Source organism: Macrobrachium nipponense, chromosome 10, assembly GCF_015104395.2.
Source record: "Macrobrachium nipponense isolate FS-2020 chromosome 10, ASM1510439v2, whole genome shotgun sequence".
Taxonomy (NCBI): domain Eukaryota; kingdom Metazoa; phylum Arthropoda; class Malacostraca; order Decapoda; family Palaemonidae; genus Macrobrachium; species Macrobrachium nipponense.
In genome coordinates this window covers 105306224-105323723 of record NC_087204.1, presented here as the reverse complement: position 1 = coordinate 105323723, position 17500 = coordinate 105306224, and the positions used below count along the sequence as shown (strand labels likewise).

The 17500-nt window shown below is 37.4% G+C and overlaps 1 protein-coding gene across 9 annotated transcripts in view; it reads left to right on the top strand.

Moving 5' to 3' along the window:
- The window catches only part of LOC135223872 (dual specificity calcium/calmodulin-dependent 3',5'-cyclic nucleotide phosphodiesterase 1-like), a 580011-nt gene that overhangs the window by 562167 nt on the left and 344 nt on the right, over positions 1-17500 (top strand). For all 9 annotated transcript variants that reach the window (XM_064262777.1, XM_064262778.1, XM_064262779.1 and 6 more), the window contains 10 exons: positions 6500-6643; positions 9311-9419; positions 10157-10273; positions 11183-11323; positions 12657-12826; positions 13620-13781; positions 14187-14392; positions 15398-15520; positions 15833-15955; positions 16636-17500. The exon at positions 16636-17500 is cut by the window's right edge. In XM_064262777.1, the coding sequence (XP_064118847.1) occupies positions 6500-6643; positions 9311-9419; positions 10157-10273; positions 11183-11323; positions 12657-12826; positions 13620-13781; positions 14187-14392; positions 15398-15520; positions 15833-15955; positions 16636-16781 (1441 nt within the window). In that variant the 3' untranslated portion in view covers positions 16782-17500. The remainder of the gene's footprint in view (positions 1-6499; positions 6644-9310; positions 9420-10156; positions 10274-11182; positions 11324-12656; positions 12827-13619; positions 13782-14186; positions 14393-15397; positions 15521-15832; positions 15956-16635) is intronic.

Genomic DNA, 17500 nt, shown 5'->3' with positions numbered 1-17500 from the left:
CAAAGAGAGAAAAACTGGTCAGGTCCGTCAGTGAATCATCACTCAGACTTGCTGACGATTAGACGCAAAATAATGACTTCTCTGGAAATATTCGATTAAAAGCGAGGAGGAGAGGATGTTTTTTGTTTCGAGACAAAAAAAAAAGTAAAACAAAATTTTGCACAGCTAGTAATAGTTGCCACAAAAAAACTATGCTTGAAATGTCCTTCATAGTTGTCATAATATTCCCATTTTGCTTGAAAAGATTTTAGAGTAATAATAATAATAATAATAATAATAAATCCTAGCTGTTGAATTTTTGCCAGAAGAAATATGACAGAGTTCCCATCATCAGCGGTATACTACGTAGGTTAGCTATCTTGCTTTGCTAGCTGTTCAGAGCAACCAAGGAGAGGTGGGGTGGGGGGGGGGGGGGGGGAGGTGGAGGAGAAAAAAGAAAGAAACACATCAGATAGGAGTAGGAGTAGGAGGAGGAGGAGAGGAGATGGGAGGGATGTGACATTGCAAAAAAAAAAAGTAAAAAAAAAAAAAAAGAGAAATTAGGTTTCGTCCTACAGCTTTGCATTAATTGAAAGCTCCATGAACAGCAAGCGAGCGAGAGCGCCTATATATCAACATGAGCTACGAGCAGCTATGAAACGTGAGGTGTATATGCTCTCGGGGAATTACAGATAAAGGAGTTGCCAGAGATTGCCAGAGAGAGGGAGAGAGAGACAGATTTGCAAACATTACCCACATGGGTTTAACTGACTGACTGACTGAATCTCCAGTAGGTAGTGTTTTCGTAGTCCGTTCCCAACGTTTCTGTGCGTTGGGGGAATCGGTATTGCTGGACATACGCGGGGTGTGTAGCTCCAGCTCGTTCTGGAAAACTGGAAGACTGGAAAACAGTGAATTAGTGTCTGTGACTTTATTGATTATATATATATATATATATATATATATATATATATATATATATATATATATATATATATATATATATATATGTATATATATATATATATATATGTATATGTATACATAATATATATATATATATATATATATATATATATATATATATATATATATATATATATATATATATTTATATATATATGAACTGGAAGACTGGTGTGAGAGGTGGACAAAGAGGCAGGTAGAAGTGTACTGATTTTTATTACAGTCAAGGGAAATATAAATATACAGCATGCGGACGGAAATGTGGTCACCGACCCGCGAGAGAGTAAAAGTGGGTCGGCGAGACCCGATTTGTGTTTCTTGAGAGACATAAAATACAAAATATAAAAGTACACAATGTGTGGTTATACAAGCTTTATACACTGACGGAAAGCCCGCTGAATGCCTCTCTCAGGGGGAAGTAAGAACAACGCGAATGATGAATTATGTACAGAGAAAATATGATTAAGCAAGTGACTGCTCCGTATTTTTTACATACAGTTTCACGACCCTAATGCATCTTTTGATGTTGTGGTGCTTGCGAAATATGAAGACTTACCTTGGCCCAGGTGTCACTGATAAGCATGTTGGAGCCCCTTAAAGGTTTTTGTCAGAATGTGAAGTGTCTAACAGCCAATTTGAAAGTGGGGGATTGGGGGATATAGTTCTGACGGACTTTTTTTTTTGTCAAAGTGAGGACATTGTCGGCCAGTTTCAGTCTTCTGGTTGTCTCCAGCCTATCAGGATGGCTCGTTTGCATTCCTAGTATTGTGGTGTCTTTCTTACCAGCAGAGGGTTTACCGAAGACGCGGAAACTTTGGTGAGCATCTGTTCACGTGAGCAAGACCAATTTGGTCAGAACTTGCCTCGGACAAGCGTGTTTATATCCCATTTTTTCCAACCATTTCATTTTTGGCATAACGAGAGAATCCAAAGAGAAAGGCAGTAAAAGAAAAGTAGTAGTGGATTGGGTAATGCTTGTTGACAGACTTGTCACTTGGAACTGAAGCTCCTAATACTTGGTACTGAGTGCCACTTGTTTCATTTTCATCATAATTAATTTTAGGGACGTTCTAGATAGCATCAGACATTTTGGGTGAAAATTCTGATTTGGTTTTCAATAGTTTTTCCCCATGTCCAAAATTCAGGCAATCTTTTTTTTTTTTTCTTTTCTTTTGTGAAGCATTTTTCCAGCTGGGTGAAAAATTGAGTACTTTGCCTGTTCCCTCGAAAAAAAAAATGGATCACCTTGAAATAATTACAGCCCAAACTAACTGTATGTTTCAGTTAATTCTGTCGAAAAAAGCTGGTTTTCTAGTCATTACATAGCACATAATTTGAAGCTAGACATATTGCTTAGTGTACTTTCCTTCTTAAATCCAATAGCTTAGAGCCTAGGCTATAGTGACAGTGAATAAGTCCTGACAGAATCAAATCGGCTTTAGCTTTGGTTTATCATTGGTAACCTTCGCCGTTGTAAAGGCGCTATACTTGTCTCGTCTGTCGTTCCACAGGATTGTGTTCTATGGCCCCACTAGGTTGGTAGAAGAGGATTCCAAATATAGCTAGTTAGAGGCTACATTGACATAGATCTCGTTCTGTGCTTTTCGAAGACCTTAGAGCGATGGTCATTGGTTTGGAAGAGAGACAACGACGGTCATTAGATCCCTCTATAACGATCGAGTTGCGTGTGCCCATACCATGAGCATTAATACTCGATGTAGCTATTCTTTTTTGGTAAATTTGGCAGCATCATGTGAGATAGAAGGCAGAGGAGGGTTGGAAATGGAACCTGCATCAGGAGAGAGAGAGAGGAGAGAGAGATGCAACAGGGTCAAAGCGATGAAGTTATATGTTTGTGTATCATCAGCAAATGAAGGGTCAGATCTCTCTCTCTCTCTCTCTCTCTCTCTCTCTCTCTTCTCTCTCTCTCTCTCTCGCCAAACAAAAGCCTCTCGCGACCCTGATACTTTGTTCGTAGATTAGCATCTGTAATTTAATGGAGATGATATTCCTCTTTGAAAATAATAAAAAAAAACTTTACACGTCACTATGCGAGTGATACTTCTCTCTCTCTCTCTCTCTCTCTCTCTCTCTCTCTCTCTCTCTCTCTCTCTCGGTTGTGAGATTTTGTTGGCTTGGGCATCGGATTTTGTAACTGGTGGTTGGTCGACTCTTGCTGGTCGGTCGAAGCCAGGAGATGAGAATGGTATGGTGCTAGCAAGTTCATCTCCCCTAAACCATTATATCCTATATATATAATATATATATATATATATATATATTATATATATATATATATGTATGTATATACATATACATATAAATTGACATAAACGTAACAGCAAATACTTTCAGTAAACTACCAACCAATGACGAAATAAACAGGCAAATCTCGATGAAACAAAATAGTAGCGTATCTATCCTGTTGACTCGAGTGTGACAGTTACTAAACTAAACAGAAAGAAGAAACAAAAGATAGTGAGAGGCGAGTGAGAAAAAAGAAGGAACATAGAAAAAGGAAAAAAACAAACGATAGTGAGAGGAGAGTGAGAAAAAAAGAAGGAACATAGAAAAAGCAAAAAAAAACAAAAAAGAAAGATAGTGAGAGGAGAGTGAAAAAAAGGGGCATAGAAAAAGTTACAACACAAACCTGTAAGCCGAACGGAAAGGCATCAAAGTGAGGACCGTGGAAATGGAGGACCCTGTCCCGTCAGAGGATAAAAGGCCCAGGACAGATTTGGGAGATGCCGTGTAAGTTGGGTGCGCTTATCCCTGGCTGGGCCTTGTCCCAGAGAGTGTTGACGTGTAGTGTATGTGTGTGTGTATGTCAGGGACTCTTTCTTCCTTATTATTATTATTATTATTATTATTATTATTATTATTATTATTATTATTAATTATTATTATTATTATTTGACTGTTTGTTTAAATTTACCATGTATTTATGTATATCTAAAGTATGTATATGTATGTATGTAAGATTGTGTGTGTGTGTGTTATATATATATATATATATATATATATATATATATATATAGATATATATATATATATTTATATATATAATGTGCATACACATATATATACATACATCTACATATACTATACATATACATAATACCATACATACACGTTTTCACATAAAGGGTCATATAAGCACTGGACACCCTAATTTCATTTAAAGAAAATAAAAAGTAATCAGGCTTATTCATGAATATAAGAATTTTCTAACATCGTCAACTTGCGTCAGAAGGTTGCAAAATTCACTTTGAGAAGATTCCACTTTATTTATTTATTTAATTTTTTCTTAGTACAAACTCGTAGAGTAATACCGAAAATGAACTATTGAGATCAACGCTCTGTTTATTTTCATGTTTCATTATTGTAGTTTTTTTTTTTTTTTTTTTTTTTTTTTTTTTTTTTTTTAAATTGGGTGAAAAAACTAGTCGACAGTTCCGTAGAACATTTTAATATTGTTTTTTTTTTTTTTTTTTTATCTATAAACACCTGCTTCTTTTTGTATGTTGCTTTGTATTATTATCTTTTTAAAATAATAATTTCTCTGTGATCTGTCAACACCTGGGATTGATTGATGCCTCATGTTGTGATTCTGAGTGAAATTACGGAATATTGAAAGTTGAGATTTATGGTCCGTTTAGCAGCCATTTTGTTGAATTTTCTTTTGGAAAAATCCAACAATGAACCGATAGATTACATCGGTGATATACTTCGTTTTTTATGGTGGTGGTAGTTGGGGAATTGCGGGCGGGGGCGGGGGCGGGGGCGGGAGGGGGAGGTGGACCTCTCACTATTATTCATTGCAAGGTACACTGTCTTAGCTGGGTTATAACTGTTCGATTTTAAGAACTTATCACACTGAACAATAGATAAAAGGCACTGACGGATAAATTTCCGTTTCTGAAAGTTATCAAATGATCATTTTGACTTTCCCTCTCTCTCTCTTCTCTCTCTCTCTCTCTGTTATGATGTATTTGGTAGATATAGAGCGTGTTCTCCATTTATTATTTAGGTAGACAAAGGCACTGACGGATGAATTTCGTTTCTGAAAGTTAACAAATGATAATTTTAACTTTTTTCTCTTTGCTATGATGTATTTAATGGATATAGAACATATTCTTCATTTATTAATAAATCATTTTCTTCAAGATTCTAAAAACACGTATAGGGTTTGCAAACCTTCAGTAATGCTGTAGAAGCCAGACAGAATCTATGTAAAAGGAAACCATTGGTAAAAATCACAGTAGCTTGGGTAGGCTCCAGTTTCTGTCAGTTGGAAACGAACGAATTAGACCCTAAAAGAAGCAAGTCACGTCGATGTAATCTCAAATGCGTCACTGTATCACTTACTACAAAAATGCGTTACAGAGAGCTCTGCACTGGTCTCTCTCTCTCTCTCTCTCTCTCTCTCTCTCTCTCTCTCTCTCTCTCTCTCTCTCTCTCTCGAGGTAGAAAATTCTACGAACTGAAACAGACCCGATTCGAACCGACGATTTCCTAAGAGATGAGAAAGGCTTCATGCGAAAAGAGAGAGAGAGAGTGAGGGAAAGGGGGGATCCCAGCCCACCGCCCCTCCCTCCCTCTTTTTTGGTAAAAGAGGGTCCTTCTTCTATTCAAAGTCAGCCTTGCATATCAGGCCTTCCTATCGCAAGCAATATTGCGGCTTTTCATTTCATTCGCGTCCGTCCAGCAGTCCACTTCCAGATCAGTATTGAAACGCTATTTTATACGTGCCCATATACCCTGTGTCTTGTAATTGATAACCACATACAAAAAAAAAAAAGGAATTGGTTTTCGAAAGCTTTGGTTTGGGATAAAAAACATAAAAAAAAGATGGTTTATTGCTTTGAGTGTCGTGGCTGCAAAGCCGATCTATAAATATTGCAAAATATGCACAGCCTATCAGGGAGTTATGCCTTCTTGTTGCAGAACATACACGTGTTATATATATAATATTAAAGATTTATATATATATATATATCTATAATATATATATATATTATAATATATATAATATAATATATACATATATCTATATAAGCAATTTGACTAGTAATTATTATTTACTCAATAGTTCTTTTGAGAGAGTGAGGAAGTTCTCGAGCTCAGCGGAGCAGTGACCAATGTAATGCATGTAGAAAAGTACCTCTGGGTTATCCAAGATATTTACCGATGCACCTGAGACTTATTTGACTGTGGTGGATTGTAAAGAGAATGGAGAAGGGAAGATTCATTGGAAAAAAGTTTGTGGAGAACACAGGAAAAAGGTGTATTGAGGACGTGCGTATGTATATATCTGTAATGAGTACGTATGAATGTATGTATGAATGACTGATTTTATACTCTAGTTGTTTTAAGATTTCGCCAGCTAAATGCCCAGAGAGAGAAAGGAAAGCAGGTAAGTGTTATTTTTTGCCTTTTGATAATGTCGTTGTGGTCAAACTTGTTTACATTTAAGCTTGTCTTTGAACAGACTTCCGCACTGTTTCATAGCTTTCCTGACCACCCCCCTCTCCCCTTCCCCCACCTCGAACAGGCGGCAGGTGGGAGAGGAAGACGACGACCTCTCCGAAGTCGAGCCGGACGCCGTTCCTCAGGAGGTGCGCGAATGGCTGGCCTCCACCTTCACCAGGCAGCTCTCCACCGCCCGGAGGAGGACGGACGAGAAGCCCAAGTTTAGGTGAGTATCCCCCTTGCACTTCCTCCTCTTCCCGTTTTCTATGTCGACGCGTATTAACGATATTCTCGTCCGTTTTTTGGTGGTAAATTGTTCCTGTTTAGTTTTAGATTTCCGACAGATATTAATACAAATTCAAACTAAACTACTTTGTTGTTGTTTTTGTTGTTGTGGAGGGAGTAGGAAAGGTCTATGAAGAAGCCTGAAAAGGTCTGAAAGAGGTGTTTCGCGTTGAATTAAAGATACAGGAATATCGCGATAGGATATTTATGATTTCTTTATTGGAGTGAAAATGTAAAAAATAAATAATGTGCATGTTAAACATTACAGAAAAATTATTTCTAATAATATATAGCGTATTTATTTTAATTTTCGTTGGTGAAAAAGGCTCTATCTGACCGTAGATTTTAGCACGTTTCAATTTACGTTAAAAGTTAGGAATATAATGTTTACATCTTAAGCACGAGGGGAAAATCTTGCACCCGAATAAGTTGGAGGTCAGATCACGCCTTGTTCTGATCAATATTATATTATTGAGTTTGTTATCTTTATTATTTTACCGTCAGTTGAGGGTTATAAGACGTTAGTGATGAGTTATATGTATTATTTAGCGTCAATTCCATTGCTGTAGGCACAGAAACTAACTCTGTTCTCAAACACTCTTGTGAGTAATATAAGATATATTTTCTTTAATATTTCTTGTGAGAGAGAAATCAAAATAGTCTCAATTGTCCAAACCAAAATAGAAAAAAATTATTCTTAAACTTGAAGGAAGCCCACAAACTGTGGTCACGCCTCTATGAAAAAAAAATTTCATGCACAGAACTTGGTGATTTCAAAGCAATCTTTCGTGAAATAGTTAAAAAAAAATAAGTCTTGCAATAATGTTTGACATTTTGCAATAATGTTGAGTTTTAAATCTTACTATGATGTTTTAAATATTGTAATAATGTTTTGAATCTTGTAATAATGTTTCGTTTTAAATCTTGCAATAATGTTTAAAATATTGTAAAAATGTTTTAAATTTTGCAAAATCTTGCAATAATGTTTTGAATCTTGCAATAATGTTTTGAATCTTACAGTAATGTTTTAAATCTTGCAATGATGTTTCAAGTCTTGCAATAATGGCTGACATTTTGCAATAACGTTCTGTTTTAAGTTTTGCAATAATATTTTAAATATTGCAATAATGTTTTAAGTCTTGCAATGATGTTTAAAATATTGCAATAATGTTTTAAATATTGCAATGATGTTTAAGTCTTGCAATGATGTTTAAAATATAGCAATAATGTTTTGAATCTTGCAATGATGTTTTAATTCTTTCAATAATGTTTGGCATTTTGCAATAATGTTTTGTTTTAAATCCTGCAGTAATTTGTTAAATATTGTAATTACGTATGTTTTGAATCTTGCAATAATGTTTTAAATTTTGCAATGATGTCTCAGGTCTTGCAATAATGGTTGGCATTTTTCAATAATGTTCGGTTTTAAGTTTTGCAATAATGTTTTATATACTGCAATAATGTTTTAAGTCTTGCAATGATGTTTTAATTATTGCTGTGATGTTTTGAAACTTACAATAATGCTTTAAATCTTGCAATGATATTTTGAATCTTGCAATAATATTTTAAATATTGCAATAATGTTTTAATTCTTGCAATAATGTTTTGAATCTTGCAATGATGTTTTAAATCTTACAACGATATTTCAAGTCTTGCAATAATGGTTGACATTCTTCAATTATGTTTTGTCTTAAATATTGCAATAATGTTTTAGGTCTTGTAATGATGTTTAAAATACTACAATAATGTTTTGAGTCTTGCAATAATGTTTTATGTCTCGCAATGATGTTTGACATCTTGCAATAATGTTTTTTTACAGTTATAAACCATATGAGAAGATTTATTCCTTTCACGTAATTTGCAAACGGCCCCAGTTTAATTGATGTGTATCAGGGCAGTCAACTGAAAAGCCGAGCTGTGAATGCAAGATTAAACCTCCTCCTTCAGTGTTGATGCCGTGACTGGAGGCTATAAAAAGACTTAAGCCAGATTTTTTTTTTTTTAAGCTTTACACTATTAAAGTTCTGCGTTTATCTAAAACGTATAGAAGGGAAATAAAATTCTATGATGCAACGAGATTATAAAAAAAACAGAAAAAAGTGGCATTTGAGTTGTTTAATTGACGTCATGCCTCTCTCTCTCTCTCTCTCTCTCTCTCTCTGACTTTGTCTGCGTTTCGGAGTTACTATAGTAGATTCACATCAACCGTGCATTTGGCGTCTAGGCCAATCCCTTACGAAGCTCCTGATTGGCTGCTGATAAGCCAATCACAGAGCTGGAAACTCTCAGTTTCTCTCGAGAGTTCACATAGGCAGGATGTATGTTCCACCTTCCCTGAAAGTGGGACATACATCCGGCCTATGTGAACTCTCGAGAGAGGCTGGGAGAGAGTTTCCAGCCCTGTGATTGGCTTATCAGCAGCCAATCAGGAGCGTCGTGAGGGACTGGCCTAGACGTCAAATGCACGGTTGATGTGAATCTACTATAGTAGGTTACCATCACCTGACCGAACGCGAGAAACATCTGATCATATGAATGGAGCGTCGTGGGAGCCATTATATGAATAAATCTTTTAATACTTTTTCATAATACTTTTTTATATTTGTAGGTCAGTTGCCAACGCCATCCGCGCGGGTATCTTCGTGGAGAGAATCTACAGAAGGCTTTCTTCTGCCACTTTCCTCCATCTGCCTCCAGAAGTCACCAAGATACTCAAGGTTTGTAGAAGAAGATCTCCGATTCGAACGTCGGGTTGTGCAGGTGTCGTGAAATACGAGCATCTCATTCCATTTTTTTTTTTTTTTTTTTTTTATCTCAAAGGACTGTCTCTCCTCGCGAACCGAGGACAGCAGACTTTGTATTGGTTTTAGTAAAAAGAATATCTTTTGTCTTTAGCCTTCCAGGTTGGGTATGTTATGGTATTTTCGGTTTTAGCAAAAAAAAAAAAAAAAAAAAAAAAAAAAAAAAAAAAAAAGATTCTTTTTACCCTTCCAGGTTTGGTATGTTGTGGTATTTTTGGTTTTAGCAAAAAGAAGAAAGATTTTTTTTAACCATTCCAAGCGGGTATGTTGTGGTATTTTCTGTTTTAGTAAAAATTTACCCCTCCAGGTTGGGTACGTTGGGGTATTTTCAGTTTTAGTAAAAAGAAGACAGATTTTTTAACCCTTCCAAGCGGGTATGTTATGGTATTTTCATATCTGAAATTGAGCAGATGCCCACAAAATTTTAAAATGCACTGTTTCAATCAATGCAAAATTTTCCCAATGTAGGACGACCATCACAGATCGCCCCTTTCTAAGTAAACGCTGCCTTGAAGAAGAGTTATGAAATGAATTTGTTGACAATCAGAGAGATGAGGAGGAGGAGGAGGAGGAGGAGGAGGAGGAGGAGGGGAGGAGAGGAGGAGGAGGAGGAGGACGTCAGTGTTTATATATCGTCTATGTCTTTTCTCCAGAGAGTGGACGATTGGGATTTCAACGTGTGGAGTCTGCACGAAGCAAGCACCAACACCCCACTCCGATGTCTTTCATACGAGTTACTTAATCGCTACGGCTTACTACATAAGTTTAAGGTTAGTCCGGGTGTCCTTGGGACACTCTTAATACCTAGAGGACCACGTAACTTTACGATGCGTATTTCTCGTTGGGACGAAGTTAAACCTAAAACCGCAGTGGATAGTTTACAGGCTGGCCATTATACCTTTTGATATCATGTAATATTCCCAAATGCAAGAGCCGGGTCATGCCCAAGTTTCTCCAGAACCTGTTCTTTATTGCTATGTAACCTGGGAAGGTCAGGTGGGGAATTGAGGGCGTCAGATGTATTCACCCTAGGGCATAGGGCAGTGTTTCTTAAAATGACCCACGTAGCGGACCCCTTATTATGATAACTTCCCTCTTGGGTTTTAAATTATTTTCAGGGTATAATATATAGTACTAAAATTGCTACTGAATTATTTATTAATGCCTTCTTTTCAACATAAATGTTTACATTTTACTTGAAATTATCCTGCGGACCCCTGGGAACATTCCACGGACCCCTAGAGGTCCGCAGACCACACTTTAATAAACACTGCCCTAGGGCATGGCACTTAATCAGACCCATCAGTAGGGAAGGACATTTGACTGAATGATACCAGTCTTCCCATAAAATTCCTGTGGCTTTCTTAAATCATGTTACAAACACATGTTGGCAACTTATTGCACTCACGTTACTTAGTATTACAAGTCAACACTCAAATACCTAAGGTTTGGTCTCCGATTATAGTCGTTAACCTATTTTCAACACAATAACTTATCTCACTCACATTGCATACAGGTTGCATACAAGTCAGCAACTCATCTACCATAGGTTGTTCATTGCCCACAGTTGTCGACATGTTATCAACTTATTTGTGATATGTATGTGATGAGTTGTCGATACGTTTTTACAAATTCGTCCTGTAATGTTGCATACATTGACCTGGGTACTGTTTTTGCAGATGCCCCCGGCCACACTCGAAACATTTTTGACCCAAGTAGAAAACGGATACCAAAAGTTCAAGAATCCCTACCACAATAATGTCCACGCAGCTGATGTTCTCCAAACGATGCATTATATGTTGTCACAAACTGGTCTTATGGTGAGTCACTGATTACCTCATTCTTTCAATTATATCATCTGTTTTTATCATCTTTTTTTCCCATTCCTTCAATGATCTGTTCTCACGGTCTGTTATTATCATCTTTCTTTTCCATTCTTTCAATTATTCGTTCTCACGATCTGTTATGATAACCTCTTCTTTTCCAATTTCTTCAGTTGCATGTGATCAAAAACTGGTGGTGACTAAGTAAGTTTTTTCCTGTTTCTTAGGGTATTTGGTCCCTCCATCTGGTCTTATAAGTTTTTTTTTTCATTTCTTCTTCACAAACTGGACAATAGCAACGCCGATTTTATCAAATTTCTTTGATGTGAATCCCGATCATCATCGTCTCTCTCTCTCTCTCTCTCTCTCTCTCTCTCTCTCTCTCTCTCTCTCTCTCTTGGAGAAAAAGAAGAAGAAGAAGAAGAGGACATATTTTAAGTTATTCATTGAATGCGCATGATAGCATGTAGTCGGATGATTCGTGGCTGAATATCAAAAACATATCTTTGCTAAAATAAATATCAGTGACTGGTGCATATTTGCTTCTATATTTTTTCCCCAGATCTTCTCTCTCTCTTTCTCTCTCTCTCTCTCTCTCTCAAGTCTCTCTCTCTCTCTCTCTCTCTCTCCTTTAAGCTTGCGTCTCCGCCATTACTTTCCTAAAATAAATAGTGTATTGGGTGTAGTTATCTTGTTTGCATACGCAAGTGATAGTTGATAGTTCTGGAAGGTACCATAATTTGCAAATGTTGAGCGCTTCTTATAACCATGAAATCGACTGGCATATATATGTATATATATATATATATATATATATATATATATATATATCTTATATATATATATATATATAGTCGATATTAACATATCTCCTCTCGGTGGCTCGGTGGTCTAAGTCATTGCCCTGTCGATGTTTCTAAACCCAACATCGGATCGAGTTCCTCTTGGGTGTAAGTTAGTCCCAAGATATAGTAAATTAGATATTCAACAATGCTTGTGGCGTAAGATTTGTGTATACTATTATGTATGTGTGTTTATATATATATGTGTGTGTGTGTGTTCAAGTGGAGGGGGGAATGACGGAGTTACGCAAGGCCTTTCGACTTCTTGTCCTTTACTCAGCAGACTCAAGTAAAGGACAAGAAGTCTAAAGGCCTTGCAGAACTCCATCGTTTCTCTTTCCTTCGTGGATTTTATCTTTATTTATTTATATATAACAGTAATTCTATCTTGTTTTGTACTATATTTCACCTCAGCAAGGACCAGTCCATCTCTCTCTTACTTTTGACCCCTGACCTGTGACCTCTGACCTCTCCTCCCCTGCCAACAGAACTGGTTGAACGACATCGAGATCCTGGCCACGCTGATGGCGGCCATCATCCACGACTACGAACACACCGGAACCACCAACAATTTCCACGTCATGTCGGGGTCAGAGACCGCTCTTCTCTACAATGATCGGGCCGTCCTCGAGAACCACCATATCTGCGCTGCCTTCAGGTGAGTTGCTGCTGTCGTACTTCGGGTGACTGCCTTCGGATTTTCAGGAGAGCGTGGGCCTGGGGTTCTTTGAATTTCCATTATTTTTTCTTTTTTTAGTTAGTCCACGAAGTTTTGTACTATTGATCAGTTGAACCCTTTCAAGTCCCCAAGACTTTTGTACCATTGACCACTAAAGCCCTTAGGCCTATGATCAGCTGGTTAATATTTTTGTTAATGTAGTCCCTAAGGCTTTGTATCGATGACCATTTAAGCACTTAGGCCTATATACGTGTTGCTTGATATTTTGTAAAATCAAACATTACTACAAGCCATTCTTCTTCTTCTTACGAACAGGTACTAAATGATCTCACCTATCCTTTTGGTAGCCGTCCTTTACAGAAGATAATCTTTACCAGTATTTCATGTAGATTTGCTTTTAGTTTTGTTGAAAGCTGCATGGAATGGTAACAGGGCAGTTACAGTAAAGAGCTGGGCATTCTTAGAAACTTTTCTTGTTTATTTATCCCCTGCATTTCTTTATACTAAGGAATACACCAAAAGTTTCAACTCCATCTCCTTCTTGTTCAGTGGTATCACACCCCTGTGACCATCCCAGAATAGTTTTTCTTTCTTTCTTTCTTTAGATATTTAGTCGTTTTCTCAGGTGTAATGCACAGGTGATCTGAAAGAGGAGCTTAAGCCTAGACAAGAAAGTAGCAAACCTACAGTACCTATAAATACAAACCCACCCACCTATAAGATACCTTCTTCCCCTCCCAGACCTACTTGACTAACCAATATAATCTTCCAGGTTACTGAGGGGAGAGGAGAGTAACGTCCTCATCAACTTGTCCAAAGAGGAATATCGAGAATTCCGAAGCCTTGTCATAGAGATGGTCCTGGCGACAGATATGTCCTCTCATTTCCAGCAAATCAAAGCACTGAAAGCGATGCTCACCATACCTGACACCAGGTGAGTCGTTTTTGCATGTTTTGTCATTTTAGTAGTCATTCCACGTTTTCCCTGTGATATGAATTGGACATTACAGTTTTGAGTTTCGTCTACAGAGATTAGCATGTGCTGTTTTTGCAGAGATAATTTTGTATGGGTCGAAATTTATGAAAACGTAAGGTGTCCTGGTCTAATTTTTTATAGCTACTGGTCCCAGCACTACTCTAGCATCTGCCGTCCTTATGAGTCTAGGTATTGAAAGCTGGCCAAGCCATTTACTGCATTCTCTTTTCACTTTTTTTTATCCTTATTTTACTGAAGGTTTGATACCTTCAGAAATTTTATTTCCAAAATAGAATTCCATGACTTAAAGAACCTAGAAACACCAGGGTCACGTCTATTTATTAATCTTTTTTTTTTTTGCAGTGGTTTTGATAAAGCCAAAGCTTTATCACTTGTCCTTCACTGTTGTGATATCTCCCACCCGAGCAAGGAATGGTCCCTCCACGAGAGATGGACGACGCAGCTGCTGGAGGAGTTCTTCAGGCAGGGAGACAAGGAGAGGGAGCTGGGTCTCCCTTACTCTCCCCTGTGTGACAGAAACAACACTCTCGTGGCAGAGAGTCAAATAGGTGAGCTGGTTTCCTGGTTCCTAAGCGCTCACTCCACAAACACAGTTGCGGGCACACTACACTGTTTATGAGGTGCAAAGCCTTATTCCCTTAATTGTTTACTTTACTCATTATTTAGTTTAACTTTACTTTATGTTACCTCAAAGTGTTTATTTTCATTCATGTCTGTTATCCCTTTTTTGGAACCAAATTAACCCTGAAAAATTACAGATATTTCTAAATTATTTCTACTTTACCTTTACCCCAACTCCCTTTCATTTCTTCTTTATAACTGCTGAAATTCGAGTTTCATTCTTATCCTTCCTCTTCCTCTTCTTCTTCTTCTTCTTCTTCTTCTTCCTTTGTTTATAGCCGTACAGGTAAGAGGGCCACTCAGTTCTAGCTAAGCCAACCCCATACAAGGCGCTTTAGTACGACTCGTAAGTATAGAGACATGCATTTTATATTATTCTTCAAGCTGAGCTTTGAGTTACATTATTATTATTATTATTATTATTATTATTATTATTATTATTATTATTATTATTATTATTATTATTATTATTATTATTATTATCATCCAGAAGATGAACCCTATTCATATGGAACAATCCCACCAAAGGGGCCATTGACTTGAAATTCAAGTTTCCAAGGAATATTATGGTGTTCATTAGAAAGAAGTAACAGAGGATAATTGGTTTCCTAAAACTGTTCAAACAAAATGGGAATGATTATGATAACTATAAATACTATTTGGACAGTTTCCAATACAGTTTTTGTGGAAAATTTAATGTTATTTTTTTTTTGTCTCGAAACATTCCCTCTTGGCATTTATTGAAGCATGTCCAGAGAAGTAATTATTTCTTTTTTAAATACAAGCTTCCAAAGAATATGGTTTTCGTTAGCATAAAGGGAATACTCTAATGACTGATGGGGAATAAGTTATGCTCAGAATCTACCACTTCTGTGGACCATTTTGTAGAAAATTTACAAAACCTCTTTTCATAAATATTTTTTGTGTTATAGGTTTTATTGACTTCATCGTCGAGCCTAGTATGGGAGTCTGCGGAGATCTCCTAGATAAAGTAGCAGCCCTGTCTATACCTGCAACTCCACCCATCTCTGAGGAGCCTCAGAAACAACAGAATGGTGAGTGATTCTCCTTACTGAGTGTCTTGTTTGTGGCATCAGTGGGTTGTCGAAGACGTAATCTCAAATTACTTGGATATTTATTCTGCATTTTTGTCTATGAAGGTCACTTCCACTCTGCAAATACTTCTTTAATATATTTCCTTCTCGTGCACTCTTTGGTCTACACATTTTTTCAGTAGACCTAATCTTTGTTTATAGGAACACTTGACCTAGGTGTCCTTGCAATACTACATGTTGACTATCGTCCTTATTTTACCCTATGAAGAAGCACTTTGATTTTTGTTTTCTAACAGAAAATACCGTTTTCAGAACCAGGTGGCCCCATCAAGAGACCCGTTAGGCCTAGCGGTGTCGTAGGCACAGAGGTTCGACGCCCCTGGCAAGATCACCTAGCCACCAACAAAACTCGCTGGAAGGAACGCGCCGCCAAGGGTAACAGCGTCATTTCGTTCATTCTTACCAGCTTTATTAGCTCATTTTATCCTAAAGAAGGTTTACTGGTTAACTTAGGTTATGGAAATGATTTACTGGCTAACTTGTATCTTCTAGGTGGCTGACTAGTTAATTGACATCAAGAAGAGGTCTTAGGAATTAAGTTATAATTTGGAGAGGGTGTACTGGCTAGAGAGCTTACTGGGTAATTTATATATTACAGAGGGCTTACAGACTAAGCTAATCTTATAGAAAGCTTACTGGCCAATTTATATTTAGAGGGGTTAGACTGATTAACTTATGTATTACAGAGATCGTACTGGCTAGCTTATACCGTAGAGAAGGCATTTACTGCTGATATATTACAGAGAGCTGATTGGGTAGCTTATATCTTAGAGGGGGCCAACAGCCTAAGTTTTATCTACAGTAGTTCAGCAACTTACTTACTGTATACTCCAGTTTCTCACAGTCTACTCAGATCATCTTGACTGTGCATTCATGTGATGCATAAATGTTAGATGTCACCGAGCCAGTGCTGATTTTGTGCAGTGTTTCCATTCTGAGATATTTGAAATATAAGAAATCAAAGTTCAGACGGCATGCGGATAAGCACCGTGGAATCGTTGAGTATGTGCTGCGTGCTCCATATTTCTCACTAAAACGCCACTGCAATTTTCCAGATGCGGAACTCCGCGCCGAGCTGGCGCTGGCGTCCAACGTGAACGGCGACACGACAGGCAACCCGAGCGAGGATAACGAAAACGTGATAAAGGAGGAAGATGAGAAAGACATAATCAATGAGGCGAACGAAGAGAACGCCGAATAGGAATTGAAGGAGGACACAGTAACTCTACGCGATAGGAGGGTATACTATCGTTGATGTCAAGGTTATTACTGTATTTCTGGAAGATGTTTAGAAGCCAGGTGTGATTGCAGGCAGTATTTTTTCGAAAGAGACAGTGATTTCCGCCATATTCGCAACTTCAATAATGATAAAGTGAGCACGAGTCCTCTCTTCTCGTGCCGTTACCGTGAACATTTCACAGGACTTCGCTTCGTGGCGAAGTTGGAAAGTCAGTGGTGTTTACCTGTGTCGTTTCCAAACTTATTATTTATTATATTCAGCTTCTACCTTCCATGAAAAAGAGAGAGAAAAAAATTATCTTGTCTCTCTTCTTCTTAGACGTTTGTTTTTTTTTGGAAGAGATGCCGCTGTGATGAAAACAAAAATTCTGATCTCTCGTATTTTCTTATGCTACCGTTATTAATGAATGTTATTGAACCTCAGCCACCCCAGCATCTTATTTGATATATATAAGAGATGTGAGCTGCACAATCCGATCATAATTCTTATGATTTTATTGTAGTGTATAAATAAGTGATCAGCCAGGTATGAGAGATCGAGCCATTTTCGCACTTACGTCGAATACAGTTAAGGTCTGGTTTTGCTGTGAGCTAACTGTAGATATCCACAACTGATATCGTTGAAGTTTCTGTCTCACTTCTGATTGGCTGATGGGTGGAGAGCTGCACTGATTGGCTGAT